This window comes from Dreissena polymorpha, chromosome 1 (genome assembly GCF_020536995.1).
Source record: "Dreissena polymorpha isolate Duluth1 chromosome 1, UMN_Dpol_1.0, whole genome shotgun sequence".
NCBI lineage: Eukaryota > Metazoa > Mollusca > Bivalvia > Myida > Dreissenidae > Dreissena > Dreissena polymorpha.
Genome location: NC_068355.1, coordinates 135,269,453 through 135,285,755, shown reverse-complemented (window position 1 = coordinate 135,285,755; position 16,303 = coordinate 135,269,453). Strand labels below are relative to the sequence as shown.

The window sequence follows — 16,303 nt, the reverse complement described above, 5'->3', positions numbered from 1 at the left end:
TTAATTGAATTGCGGTCATTAATTGCAGAGAAATAGATAGGACAAAAATTGTGCACGGACAGACTGACACACGGACTGACAGACGAAGCAGCGACTATATGCTCCCACCCCCAAAAAAAATTTGGGGGAGCATAATAACAAAGGTTTACTGAATAAAAAGTGGGATAAATACAATGATAGATAAGTGTTGATTATAGATCAGGTTTATCATGCTCGGCACGAAAACGAAAAAGAATTCGCCAAAGCTTGTGCTTTTTGTTTTCTAAGCCTCGCATGATAAACCTTATCTATAATCAACACTAACCTATTATTCTCTATGTTGACAATGACTGATTATTGATGACAAGATGAGTGTTGCTGCTGCTTCTGATTACCAAGATGACTTTTTGGTGACATTTAAGTTAATATGCATACTCCTACAATATTTGTCTCCATGTGTCTCATAAATTCTTATGTTGTTGTCTAACTAGGCAGCATATGTGCCTTGGTCTGGGAAAACAGGGCTTAATTCATGTTTGTAAAGTGTCATCCCAGATAAGCTTGCCTTCTTTAATGATACAAAAGATTGCACATACAGATGAATCCCTCAGACATGGTCAAACATAATCTGCTTTTCATGTTGAAACATCTTACCTCCATATAATCTACAACTACCATCTAAAATAAAAATAATCATACCAGTATGTAGAGATGGCGTTTAATTGCAAGATAAGTCATGATAATTTAGGTGTTTTTTTTATACTTTCATCCAACAAATGAGATGCTTTTTTAACAAAAACAGTTGCTGAAGAAAAGTTTCATGAAACAGTCTGGAAAAGTATCAAATTATTAATTATTTTAAACCAATTTATTTCAGATCGATTGCATTGAAAGCCTTATGCTTATTGAAACGCTCTTGATTCCGTTTTCTAGAACTAGAACCAGTACTGGGAGATCAAAATTAATAAGAAGAAATTAATAAATAAACACCAATGAAAGTAAAGATTCACAATCCATGTACCTCATTTAAGGAGAACAAAAACCAAATTAACACAAAATGTTGCAGTGACCTTGACCTTTGAACTTAAGAACCCCATTTCAATAGAGGTCATCTTTTGTTCAAGGCCAATGCACATGTACAGTATCAAGCCAATCAATCAATTCGCTGACAAGTTATTGATCTGAAACGATGTTCACACCTATTGTGACAGTGAAATTGACCTTTGAGTTAGTGACCCCAATTTCAATAGGAGTCATCTACTGTCCAAAGCCAATGCACATGCGAAGTATCAAGCCAATCGGTCAATTTGTTGACGTGTTATTGATCGGTAACAAACTGGTCTACAGACAGATTGACCGACAGACAGACTAACCGACATTCTGCAAAACAATATACGCCCTCTTCTTCGAAGGGGGCATTAAAAGTATGACACGAATTACACATTTTCTAATTGCAATCTGTTATTTGATGCCTTCAAATTAAACAAGAGGGCCATGATGGCCCTGAATCGCTCACCTGACTCATTAAGATCAGATGAAAACTATGACCTCTATTGTTTACACAATGTTTTTCTATGATTTGACCTAGTGACCTAGTTCCTGACTCTAGATGACCCAAATACAATCCCAATCCAGATTTCATCAAGATAAACATTCTGACCACAGTTCATAAATATTGGATGAAAACTGTGACCTCTATTGTCAACACAAGGTTTTTCTATTTATTTGACCTAGATTTTTACCCCAGATGACCCAAATACAATCCCACCCAGATTTCATCAAGAATTCTGACCAAATTTCATAAAGGTTGGATGAAAACTGTGATCTCTAATGTCTGCACAAGGTTTTTCTATTATTTGACCTAGTGACCTAGTTTTTGACCCCAGATGACCCAAATAAAATCCCAACCCAGATTTCATCAAGATAAACATTCTGACCAAATTTCATAAAGATTAGATGAAAACTGTGACCTCTATTGTCTACAGAAGGTTGTTTTATTATTTGACCTAGTGACCTTGTTTTTGACCCCAGATGACCCAAATACAATCCCAAACCGGAATTCATCAAGATAAACATTTTGACCAAATTTCATCAAGATTGGATGCAAACTTTGACCTCTACTGTCTACACAAACAAATTGTTGACGGAAGGACGCATGGACACACGCAGGCACGCACAACGGACGGCGGACATCACACGATCACATAAGCTCACCGTGTCACTTCATGACAGGTGACCTAAAAATATGTGTCGGAGATAAACATGAACAGTTGTGGTTAAAATCCCATAGAAACAAGGGCTGTTTGTAAAACATGCATGCCCCCCTATATGGGCTATAAGTTGTAGTAGCAGCCATTGTGTGAATACGTTTTTTGTCACTGTGAATGGTGGTGGTGGTGGTGGTGGTGGTGGTGTAGTAGTAGTAGTAGTAGTAGTAGCAGTAGTAGTAGTAGTAGTAGTAGTAGTAGTAGTAGTAGTAATAGTAGTTGTAGTAGTAGTAGTAGTAGTAGTAGTAGTAGTAGTAGTAGTAGTAGTAGTAGTAGTAGAAGTAGTAGTAGTAGTAGTAGTAGAAGTAGTAGTAGTAGTAGTAGTAGAAGTAGTAGTAGTAGTAGTAGTAGTAGTAGTAGTAGTAGTGGTGGTAGTAGTAGTAGTAGTAGTAGTAGTAGTGGTAAAAGTAGTAGTAGTAGTGGCAGTAGTAGTAGAAGTAGTGGTGGTGGTGGTGGTGGTGGTAGTAGTTGTACTAGTAGTAGTAGTACTAGTAGTAGTAGTACTAGTAGTAGTAGTAGAAGTAGTAGTAGTAGTAGTAGTAGTAGTAGTAGTAGTAGTAGTAGTAGTAGTAGTAGTAGTAGTAGTAGTAGTAGTACTAGTAGTAGTAGTAGTAGTAGAAGTAGTAGTAGTAGTAGTAGTAGTAGTAGTAGTAGTAGTAGTGGTAGTAGTAGTAGTAGTAGTAGTGGTAGTAGTAGTAGAAGTAGTAGTAGTAGTAGTAGTAGTAGAAGTAGTAGTAGTAGTAGTAGTAGAAGTAGTAGTAGTAGTAGTAGTAGTAGTAGTAGTAGTAGTAGTAGTAGTAGTAGTAGTAGCAGTAGCAGTAGCAGAAGCAGTAGCAGCATTACAAGACCAATACTTAAGAATGATCAAATGGGAAAAGGTAACCTAGCGATGGCAGTAAATATGGGGCTCATTTACAGATCAGATTTGGAATCTCTGCTGTAAAATGAGATTTTGAATGAATTTAAGGGAGGCAAATCTGTAATAAAAAGAACATGCATAAACCGTAGTTGTTTCCCTTGTTTGAACCATGCTAAATCCTTACAAGTTTGGAAAGAATTGGATGAAAAATTTGGACTTTATTGCATAAACACCATTTTCTCAATTCAAGGGGAGGTAATTCTGTACTTCATGGACCAATAATGCTCATTTTTTGTAGGGTTTGTGTCCTCATTGATATAAAGACACTGTGCATATTTGGAAAGGATCGGACAAAAAATGTGGAAGATTTTTGAAAGTTTTCACAAAATAGGCAAAAACAAATAAACATGCAAAGTTCAACGAGCTCCTGCGGCCATGTTTTTTGACGAATCAAATTTCTTTGAACAACTTTTTCAGGGGAGCCTTGAAAGGTCATCCCTGTGAAATTTTTTGAAAATCTGATGAGCGGTTTTTGACAAGAAGATTTTTTAAGGTTTTTACCATATATGGTCATGGCGGCCATCTTGGTTATGTGATCAAATTTTTTTTAACAATTCTTTTGTCCCATGACCTAGGGATGCTCCACATGAAATTTAGTTGAAATTGGCTCAATGGTTTAGTAGAAGAAGATGTTTACAAATTGTTTACAGACAGACAGACAGACAGACAGACGGACGGACGGACGCGGGACGGTGAGTGATCACAATAGCTCACCCCGAGCTATCGCTCAGGTGAGCTAAAAAGTTAACAATTTTTTAACAGCCATAAATGCGTTAAAGGGCAACTAGTTGCACATCACCTTAATAAGGTTTATATCAGTCAGAAACATTTTACTATAATTTGTATCATCTATAAAACCTTATGAAATGCAAAAATGGTATGGAAGATTAATTAATTTGTTGGCTGGCTAATTATAATAGGTATTTGAGTGAAAGGATTGAGGCAACAAAAATATGCTAGGTCATTTCTTTTACAACTAAATATAATGTATATTCGTACCACAATTGCATTATTGTGCACATTTAAAATCAACATTGAGCTGCCACTGTAGCAAACCATTTCTATACAATAATTGTCTGTATGTCTGTTACATTTATGGCTGAATAAAGGCAATTTACAACAGACACATATAGCTGAATTTTGCAAGGGTAACCATGTAAAGTTAAACAGATAAATTTGAAACATGAAGAAATGCGTATGAAGAAAGGTATATTAAATCAACAAGTTGAAAACTTGATAAATTCAAGTTGTTTTTCACAAAAAGTTTATTTAGGAACAATATTAACGCACTGTATTAAGCAAGCCACAAGAGCATTGTTTTAACATATTAACAAAAAAGTTGCATTTGAGGCTCTTTCATGCCAAAATGGTGCTAAATGCATGAACGTTAAGTTTCATGCCAGATAAATTGGTGTTTTTGTAAGCAGCTAATCTAGATTAGCCTGTACAATTTGAAAGGGCTAATCCGGTACAACACTGGGTTTTCACTAAGGAGAGATTTCCTTTGATGAAAAAATGTATGAACACAATACATTAGAATTTAACTTCATTTAAAAGATTGGAATTAAAATTATTATAAATAATTAATTATTAATCATTTCAATTTGTTTAAATGTTGATAAATATAGTCAATAAGAATTAGTGTTGAGATATTATAGTAATAGTGTTGACTACAAAATAGGAATTTTGAGTTTGTGAATATTATTTTTAGGTTGGTACAGTAAATATCTATATTATTATTATAGTAATTATTGTTATCATTAATATAGTTATTATTATTGATATAACAATATGATGTTATTGTAATACTTTTTATTATCAAATTCAATTTGGAAAATTACAATGGGCATGAATTTCTGATAAAGTATAAGAACCATACAACGAAATGTCATGTATATTATGTATTTTGGCGCAATTGTATATCGCATGGTAAAGTACGACGTCATGACGTCATTTCCTGTCATATTTGACGTTATAAAACATTTACTTTATTGGTGTATACGACAGTTATAACTATGTAGTGAATTCGTGTTTGTAAACTTTGATAAAGCCCGTTTGGGCGAAATATTAATAAAAGAGTGTTTTTACTATGAAATATGTATATCTTTATCCCTACTGGATATAAAACTGAGTATGAAAAAATATATATAAGCAAAAAATATTGTCCTCCATTAGCCTGTGCTTACTGCATAGGCTGATCTGGGACAAAACAATATGCACAAGTTTTAAACCCTGTTTTCCCAGACCAAGGTTCAGTTACAAGTTTTATATTACCAAGTATGTAAAATTGAGTATTTTGCATGTCCAATGAAAAAAATGAAAATAATGACTTACATTCAAACATGTTGAAAATTACAAAAGAGATCACATACAAACAAGTCCTGCTCTGAGAAAACAGGGCTTAATTAGTCTATATAAAGTGTAGTCCCAGTTAAGCCTGTGCAGTCCGCCCTGTCCAATCAGGGATAACACTTTCTGCCTTAACTGGATTTCCCAGGACAATTTAGGCACATGCATGAAGCAAAGTTTTCCCAGAGGAAATTGTCACAGACAAAACAGCAGTTAGCAGCTGGGATAATGTTGTTGTCAGAACAAGAACTCCATCAGTTCCAACAACCTTGAGTTTCATTTACAAAGCTCAAGTACTTTTTGAGCTGTCACATGATTATTTATATTTATTTTTTTCTGCGACCACAGCAACCACAATTTGTGTAACATGAAAACATGAAATAATGTGCATATTCTTTGAAGGCTCTCTATCTACAGCAGAGTTACATCAAGGGAGCATACATATTTTTGAATTACCACAGGATCAATATTTGGACAGAAAAACAGAGTACAGAGGAAACCATTTCAGATAGTACGCTCTGGTGATAGGAAACACTAATTTTTCCTATGATCATGTTTCAGGAGTGTCATATAGTTAAACTTCAGATTTAAAACAAGAGGGCCAGAAAGGCCCAAAGTCGCTCACCTGATATAACAAGATATTATTGGGCCAAATCTTCTGACCAAGTTTCACGAAGATCGGAAAATAAATGTGGCGTCTAGAGTGTTAACAAGGTTTTACTATAGCCATATAAGGAAAAATGTCCCGCCCCCTGGCAGCCATGTTGTTCAACCAACCGGCATCATTTTAAAACTCATCCAAGATATTATCGGGATGAATCTTCTGAACAAGTTTCATGAAGATCGGACAGTAAATGTGGCCTCTAGAGTGTTAACAAGATTTTACTAAAGCCATATAAGGAAAAATGCCCCGCCCCTTGGAAGCCATTTTTTTCAAGCAAACATAATTATCTTCGAACTCATCCAAGATATCATTGAGAACAATCTTCTGACCTAATTTCATCAAGATTGGACAATAAATGTGGCCTCTAGAGTGTTAACAAGGTTTTACTATAGCCATATATAGCCATATAAGGAAAAATGCCCCGACCCTGGTGGCCATGTTTTTAAAGCAACCAAAACCATTTTCAGACTCATCCAAGATATCATAAGGACAAATCTTCTGACCAAGTTTCATGATAATCAGAAAATAAATGTGACCTCTAGAGTGTTAACAAGGTTTTACTATAGCCATATAAGGAAAATAGCCCCGCCCCTGTGGTGGCCATGTTTTTCAACCAACCGGCATCATTTTTAAACTCGGCAAAGATATTATTGGGATGAATCTTCTGACCGAGTGAAATGAAGATCGGACTATAAATGTGGCCTCTAGAGTGTTAACAAGATTTTACTAAAGCCTTATATAGCCATATAAGGAAAAATGCCCCGCCCCTTGGCGGCCATGTTATTCAAGCAAACGTAACCATTTTCAAACTCATCCAAGATATCATTAAGACAAATCTTCTGACCAAATTTCATCAAGATTGGACAATAAATGTGGCCTCTAGAGTGTAAACAAGGTTTTACTATAGTCATATAAGGAAAAATGCCCCGCCCCCTGGCGGCCATGTTTTTCAACCAACCGGCATCATTTTTGAACTCGTCCAAGATATTATTGGGATGAATCTTCTGACCAAGTTTCATTAAGATTGGACAATAAATGTGGCCTCTAAAGTGTTAACAAGATTTTACTATAGCCATATATAGCCATATAAGGAAAAATGCCCCACCCCTTGGCAGCCATGTTTTTCAAGCAATCGTTTCCATTTTTGAACTCATCAAAGATATCAGTGGGACAAATCTTCTGAGCAAGTTTCATGTAGATTGGAAAATAAATGTGGCCTCTAGAGTGTTAACAAGGTTTTTCTTTAGCCATATAAGGAAAAATGCCCCGCCCCCTGGCGGCCATGTTTTTCAACCAACCGGCATCATATTCGTTCACGTTCAAGATATTATTAAGATGAATTTCCTGACTAAGTTTCTTGTAGATCAGACAATAAATGTGGCCTCTTGAGTGTTAACAAGATTTTACTATAGCCATATATAGCCATATAAGGAAAAATGCCTTGCGCCTTGGCAGCCATGTTTTTCAAGCAAATGTCACCATTTTCAAACTCACCCAAGAAATCATTGAAACCAATCTTCTGACCAAATTTCATGAAGATTGGACAATAAATGTGGCCTCTAGAGAGTGAACAAGGCAAATGTTGACGTCACACAGCGGACAACGTACGACGGACAACGGACGACAGACAAAAGGTGATCACAAAAGCTCACCATGAGCACGTTGTGCTCAGGTGAGTCAAAAACACACAATAAAATATGAATACTTTATGCAAGTTTTACTTGTTTCAGGCATTTATAAATAATACCTCATACTAAAGAATATTTTTCAACGTATGGAATTTCCATAGTTTTTCCCTTAAGAAGCTTTGTGAATACAGGTCCAAAACTGATTCCATGAATTATAATACTTGCAGGGCTAGAAAAGCAAAATGATGCTTAACCCTTTCCTGCTCATAAGTAAATTGATAAGGGCACATGCAACCAGCATCAAACTAGAACAGCCTGCCAGTAACTCGCAGTCTTTTCAGGTTTTATGCTGTTTGCTTCTCATCAGTATCTAATGGTTTGATATGAAGCCTTTAAAAACTTGAATCTAGTAAGAAAGGTCTTTAATTCAATTGATTTTTTAAGGGACTACAAACAGTTTAAAGTGCGTGTCTGAGTGATAAAGGGTTACGGCTTTTCAATGACACAAGATAGTTAATGATTTTTTTTATTCAAAGCATTTTGATCAGGAGCTTTTTGAATACCCACCCATGACTTATTCCATGAATTAAAATAATTGCAGGACCAGAAAATAAAATGATGTTTTAACTGTATGCAAGCTACTGCTCACCTGCACTTTGAGGTTCTTGCAGTCCTCAGTGTCACATGACTGCGTGCCCAGGAAGTCCTCAACACGGACCTCGTGTGCCTGTAACATCCTGGACTCCAAATCCGCCGCATTGATATCTCTTCCTGGAATGGTTCCATGCATAAGATGATATAGGAAATGTGCGTCAGAATTGTTCTGAAAAAAAAGGCTTAATGCATGTGCATAAAGTGTCTTACCAAATGTCATGAAGATTGGACCATATATGGGACTTCTAGAGAGTTAACAAGGTTTCACCACATACAATAAAGTGCAACAACCCTGGCAGCCATGTTTTTCAACAAACTGGCACCATTTTAGAACTCAAACAAGATATTGTATTATTGAAGCACAGTCGTGTTCTGATCAAGTTTCATGAAGATTGGACAATAAATGTGACTTCTAGAGTGGAAATACGCAGCTTGGTTGCCATGTTTTTCAACTAACCTTCTCACAAAGATTTATGAAGATTGAAATATAAACAAGAGCTTGTCACAGTAGTGCCAAATCCCCGCCGAAATGTGTTTGCTTGTATGACAACATTTGTTTTAGAGAGCAGAATTATATTTGTAAAACATGGCACCTGTGTCATCTATTTATATTTCAAGGATCAATTAGTTATACAGTGTTGGAGTTATGCTGTAGAGAATAAAATATATGGAAATAAAAGAAAGGGAGGTAATTAAAAAAGACTATAAACAGTTACTGTTCTTGATCACTGTATTTTTCCTTTAACTCATCTATTCATTTTACAGTGAATACTTCAGTGTTCAAATTAAAATATTATTGTAAAATTAGATAAAGGGAGATATTAAAAATTGAAAAGCTAAAATATTTAATATGAAATTAAATAAATTATAACTGAGAATTATAAATAAATAAAAAATAAAAAAATAAAATACAATAAAAATAACAAAAATAAAGGGAGATAATTAAAAAACTACGGCCGAAAGAGTTATGGTTCATGTTCACTGCACTTCTCCTAGTTGCCATCTGTTTATATTTCTAGTTACAATTAAGTCCCTTCAGCAGATTTAGAGTTATGCTCTGGACAAAAATTTACCTTAAAATTAAATAAAGGGAGATAATTAAAAAACTAAGGTAGATAGAGTTATGGTTCTTAGTCACTGCACTTATCCTTCTTTCCATCTGTTTATATTTCAAGGCTCTATAAAGGTGAAGATACGTAATTATTTACACATTTTTAAATATTTTTTTCATATTTTATTTATAAAGGTTATCAAAAAACAATATATATATGCTATTGGACATAATAATAAAAAAATGAGCAATACAACTTGTTTTGAGCTCAAAATAAAGTGTCCTCCAAGTCAATTGGGTTTACAAACAATCAGTTTATTTACATTGCTGTTTACTCGAAAAAGAGAAAGTGAAAGTGACTCAGGTCACCAAAAATATAACGACGACTGAAAACGTTTTCCGGTATCACTCACAAAGTAGGTCCTTTCTAAATGGTAAAAACGTTTGTAGTGATCTAATAAGTTACTTTCTGCTGGTGAAAAGTTGTTAAAATAGAATTAAAATTGAATTTTCTTTCGGCTATTTTTAGCATATGTCAACGCTCTGAGGCTACACATCACATTAGTTGCAAAAATGTAAACATTTCTTCCAATTATGAAACGGGTTTATCTTCCATAATTCTTGACAACGTTGTACCTAAGCTGTGTTATTAGCAGTTTTTAAGCAAGAGTAACTGATATCAGGTAAAAATAAGACCAGTTGATATGCATAATAATTGGATTTGTGACCTTTATAGAGCCTTTAAAGTTTCAAATAAATCCCTTCAATAGATTTAGAGTTATGCTCTGGAAAAAAATGTACTTTGAAATTAAATAAAGGAAGATAATTTAAAAAGTAAGGTAGATAGAGTTATGGTTCTTAGTCACTGCACTTCTCCTACTTGTCATCTGTTTATATTTGAAGTTTCAAGTAAATCCCTTCAGTATATTCAGAGTTATGCTCCGGACAAAAATTTACTTTGCAATTAAATAATGGGAGATAATTAAAAAACTAAGGTAGATAGAGTTATGGTTCTTAGTCACTGCACTTCTCCTACTTGCCATCTGTTTATATTTCAAGTTACAAGTAAATCCCTTTTGTAGATTAAGAGTTATGCTCCGGACAAAAATTTACTTTGAAATTACATAAAGGGAGATTATTGAAAAACTAAGGTAGATAGAGTTATGGTTCTAAGTCACTGCACTTCTCCTACTTGCCACCTGTTTATATTTCAAGCTTCAAATAAATCCCTTCAAAAGATTTAGAGTTAAGCTCCGGACAAAAATTTACTTTAAAATTATATAAATGGGGAGATAATTAAATAAGAAACGGTCGGAGACGGGTGATGCTCCCCAAAGGTTTTTTTTGTCACAATATTGCACTATATATTCAGATAAAAGGAAACGTCTTGATGGGCATAACTTTGGACAAAATAATACGATGGATGGTTTAGCAACTTAAAAATTTCAAAGGGCCATAACTCTCTAAATAAATCATCTTACCAGAACCCACTAATAACATGCGCATCTCCTCAAGGTAGTTAAGCTTTCCAAAAGCTTCATTGTATTCCAGTAATTAGTTGATGAGAAATAGCCCGGACAAAAATTGCACTATACGTACAGTTAATGGAAAATTTCAAAGGATCATAACTCTGTGAAAAATCATCTGACTAGAACCCGCTGATAATATGCACATGTCCTCTTGGTAGTGAAGCTTCCCATAAAGTTTCATTGAATTCCGGTCATTAGTTGCTGAGAAATAGCCCGGACAAGAATTGCACTATATGTACAGTTAATGGAAAATTTCAAAGGGCCATAACTCTGTGAAAAATCATCCGACCAGAACCGGCTGATAATATGCACAACTCCTCTAGGTAGTGAAGCTTCCCATTAAGTTTAATTGAAATCCGGTCATTAATTCCTGAGAAATAGCCCGGACAAAAATTGTGCACGGACGGACGGACACACACACGGACTGACGAAGCGGTGACTATATGCTCCCCCAAAAAATTTTGGGGGAACATAAAAACTAAGGTAGATAGAGTAATGATTCTTGGTCATTGCACAACTCCTAGTTGCCATCTGTTTATATTCTAAGTTTAAAGTAAATCCATTGAATAGATTTGGAGTAATGCTCCGGACAAAGTTTCGAAAGGACAGACAGAAGGACGGATAGACAGACGGACGGGACCAATTACTATATCCCCTCCAAAAAAAAATTTGGTGGAGATAACAAGACTTCTAGAGGATGAACTTTTTGTTTAATTTTGCCGAGTGAAATTTGTTTTGATCTCATATGACCAAGTTTAAAAATTCAGGCCAAGATATCACAAGGAACAAATCTTCTGACCAAGTCTCAAGAAGAGCGGATACAAAAAGTAAGGGACAAAAGGCAATCACAAAAGCCCACCCTAAGCATGTTGTGTTTAGGTAAGCTAAATATGAAGCATGCAATATTATACAATGTACATACAAACAAGCTTTAATACAAAGCATGCAAATTCCAGATAATATGGTTTACTATGCAATCAAGCAAAGGTGCTTGCATAAAGCATACACAAAGTGGGACTATATTCTATGCTAGCTCCTAAGTGAAAACTTCTTAATCCCCAAAGTATATCTAAGTTGCTGCATATTTTTTTTTTATTTATGTTTCATTACATTCAAATGTTTCCATCAAGAAAATATTACAATAATGACAAATATTATATCCTTTTGCAAGCACAAAACACTGGTTTTCACACAGAAAATTTTATCTGAAAATGTTCACTAATCAGTTAACATTTCGTTATGGACCTTCAAGAATACTGGCTCAAATGAAATTAGAATCCATTTATAGAGCCTTGTTTAGTGAAAACTGAGCTATTTCATGTGCATAAAGTTTTGTCCCAGATTAGCTAATCAGAGACGAAACTTTCTGTCTTTACCAGATTTCTGCTAAGAAGAGAATTCCTTTGAAAAATATGCGCACTGCAAAGGCTTATACGAGATGACACTTCACGCACATGCAATTATCCCAGTTTTCCCAGCATAAGGCTCAATAATTAAATTAAGTTTAAATCAATTTACAAAAAAATCTTACTGAGCAATTCCTCCTCCCTAGGTGAGAGATTGGGGATAGCTGGTTCATTGGGACCCCGAGGCTGGGGACATGAACTGCCTGCAAAACATAGGTCAGAGGTCATCAATGGCCATCAAAGATCAATGTCAATTAAATGGTTGAAAGGTTACCTCCTAAACTTTAATGTGAGAGGTCAAAAGGTCATCATTACTCTATGTGTGCACAACATTACTCTGGTTGCAAAATGACAAGCAATGTCCGTCTAAGCAAAATTTACCTTTAAAGGTAGTTCAAGGTAAATGTGAGCAAAATGTAGGTCAAAGGTCAAAAGGTTTTGTCAGAGTTCATAACTTTTCCAAGGTAAATTCATTCAAGACTTAGTGAAAACAACAATGGTGAAAAGGTAAATCAGTGTCAATCCTAGGGCATTAATATCTAAATCAATCTATGTAAAACATGCATAGACTTTAGGTCACAAAAGGCAAGTTTGTGCAAAACATTATGACAAGGTTGAAGGTCTTCCATGAAAAACATTGGCCAGGGGCAAAATACTGCAGAAGATCCATATGTACAAAACTAAAGCACGAGGACCAATTTTGTAAAAATTCAAAATGTGCATATAATTTGTCAGAGGTCAAAGGTTTCCAAAAGTCAATCTGTTCAAAACATGGGTCAGCAGTGAAAGGTAGACCTAAGAAAAAATATGCAAAACATGGGCTAGAGGTCAAAGTTGCTTTTATTAAATCTGCACTAACAATGAAAGAGGTCAACTGTTACACCTAAGCTCAAAAGTCATCAGTGCAAACCATTGGCAAAAGCTTATTAGTTATCAAAGGTCAATCAATGCAAATGTAGATGTGAGGTCAATAGTAGCTCAAGGTCAATCTCAACAAATCATAGGCCAGAATTCAATACTTTTAAGATCAGTCTAGGTAAACTGTAGAAATACTGCTAGTGTAAGGGACTCATCCACTGAGTACTATAACTTCAATTGTCAGATGTGCAAATCCTTTAAATTGCTTAACAAATCACATTCTGAAAGACTTTAAGAAATTTTGTCAAAGACAACAAGTGTGGGTAACACCCAGTAAAGGAAAAAAAAGTTTTTTAATGAGCTCCTTTCTTTTAAATAAAATCAAGCTAAAATAAAAAGTGTATTACTAGACTTTTAACACTTATAAACTAGAGCTTTGTCACAGACATGACGTATACCCCCATGTGCTGCATTGACACAGACTATTTTGCATGCTGTCTTCACAAAACAAGAGAATCTAATTTATGGCGATTTTTAAGAATTATTATGCCATTATCATTTATGGCCAATTTGACATTTGAACTCTTGAATTCTTTCACATGACATGCCCTCAAATGACTGTGAACAAAATTAATGTACAGAGTTATTTTAAAATCTCACAATGAATGACATAGTTATGGCCCGGACAAGCTCATTTATGGCCATTTTTGACTTTTGAACTCCAAGTGTGACCTTGACCTTGGAGATATCGACTCAATTCTTTCGCTTGACACATCGTCCAATGCTTGTGAACAAATATACAGAGTAATTTTAAAATCTCACAATGAATGACATAGTTATGGTTAAGATCATTTTTGGCCATTTTTTACCATTGAACTCACAGTGTGACCTTGGCGTTGCAGATATCTATGTAATTCTTTCGCATGACACACCATCAAATAATGGTAAACAAATGTGCCAAAAGATCTTAAAATCTAACAATGAACTGCATAGTTATGGCCCGGACAAGCTCATTTATGGCCATTTTTGACCTTTGAACTCAAAGTGTGACCTTGACCTCTGGAGATATTGACGTAATTCTTACACGCCACACACCATCCAATGATGGTGAACAAATGTGCCAAATGATTTTAAAATCTCACAATGAACTACATAGTTATGGCCCGACAAGCTCATTTATGGCCATTTTTGACCTTTGAACTTAAAGTTTGACCTTGACCTTGGAGATATCGACGTAATTCTTGCATGTGACACACCGTCAAATGATGGTGAACAAATGTACCAAATGATTTTAAAATGTCACAATGAATGGCATAGTTATGGCCCGGACAAGCTCATTTATGGCCATTTTTGATCTTTGAACTCAAAGTGTGACCTTGACCTTGGAAATATTGACGTAATTCTTTTGACGCGACACACCATCCAATGATGGTGAATAAATTTGCCAATTTTTTTAAAATCTCACAATTAATGACAAAGTTATGGCCCGGACAAGCATTTGACCTTTGAACTCCTGAACTCCCAGCGTGACCTTGACCTTGGAGATATCGACGTACTTTTTTCACACCACACACCGTCCCATGATGGTGAACAAATGTACCAAGTCATTTTAAAATCTAACGATAAATGACTGTTATGGTCCGCACAAACTTTCGGTTTAAAACACACTTAGTGACCCCGTGACCTAGTTTTTGACCTGGCATGACCCATATTCAAACTTTACCTAGACATCATCTAGATACAACTTGTGACCAAGTTTGGTGAAGATCGGATGAAATTTGGGGACAGAACAACCGACAGACCGACCAACAGACAGACAAAGTGATTCTTATATTGGTAATGGGGGTATAATGAAAACTTAATGCCAGTTTTACAGAATTTTAATACAACAGTTCTTCTTCTTCTAAGCAGCATATTGGTGAGATGGTAGCAACATATAGAAGGCATTCTTATGCCAGAAAGAACAAATAAATCAGTTGACATTGATTTTGGTAAATTTGCATTTAAAAAAAATATTTTACCTTTTTTTTCCTGCCAGGAAATTGTCAAGGACCCACAATTAGGATACAGATATTATGATAAAAAGAGGAACAGCAGGTGATAAAAAGAAAAGCAATTTCAAGTGCAAAAAAGGAGACCAGGGATTCTAAAATCATTGGCCTTTCAGTCATTTAGCATAATTATTTGTAAGCAAACACATGAAGACTGATAAAGTTGATGATTGAAGAATCCCTGGAGCAAACAGAGGTGGGCTGCATACATTCCAAAATGTGACAAGAATCAAGCAAACTTGGATCCATCATAATTCCCGAACTGATTATATAATGCGTGAGTAAGAAGAGTAAAAAATATGCTCGGATAATGTTTTGAAGACAAAACATTCACATGTTAGCCTGCATCCATAAGTCTTCCAATTAAATTTGCATCCACAAGGAAAAGAAAATCACATTTTAATGAAAACATTCATGATATTATTTAAATAATTAAAATAGTTAAATGCCAGTTATTGTAATGGGGCCGTGCTCTGGGAAAAGGGGGTTTAATGCATTTGCAGTCTGCACAGGCTAATCAGGGATGACACTTTCCAACTAAACTGTATTTTTGCTAAGAAGAGACTTTCTTTAAACGAACAATACTATAAAAGTGTAAAGTGTCGTTCCTGATTAGCCTGAGCGATCTCCTCCGGCTATTCTGGGAGGACACTTTACGGAAATGCATTACACCCCCTTTTCACAGAGCACGACCCAATAAGATTACATATAGTCAAGAGTTTATCTGAAACTCCATATAAGACAGCATAATGGGTATGGTTTAAAATTGTTATTATTATTTCTTGTGATGAGCAAATATTCTTGCATGACTATTAATTAGATACAAAAGTTATAGGTCATGTGTCTCATAATATGAGCCTTGTTCTGAGAAAACTTGGCTTTATGCATGTGCATTAAGTCCGCACAGGCTAATCTGGGATGACAATTTCCGCCTAAACTGGATTTTTG

At 35.2% G+C, this 16,303-nt stretch overlaps 1 protein-coding gene across 1 annotated transcript in view; it reads right to left on the bottom strand.

The window, feature by feature from the left end:
- The window catches only part of LOC127853541 (tetratricopeptide repeat protein 17-like), a 78,710-nt gene that overhangs the window by 45,008 nt on the left and 17,399 nt on the right, over nucleotides 1-16,303 (bottom strand). Inside the window, exons 11-13 of the mRNA XM_052388152.1 lie at nucleotides 12,572-12,649; nucleotides 8,456-8,577; nucleotides 634-657 (exon numbers count right to left, since the gene is read on the bottom strand). Coding sequence (XP_052244112.1) covers nucleotides 634-657; nucleotides 8,456-8,577; nucleotides 12,572-12,649 — 224 coding nt within the window. The remainder of the gene's footprint in view (nucleotides 1-633; nucleotides 658-8,455; nucleotides 8,578-12,571; nucleotides 12,650-16,303) is intronic.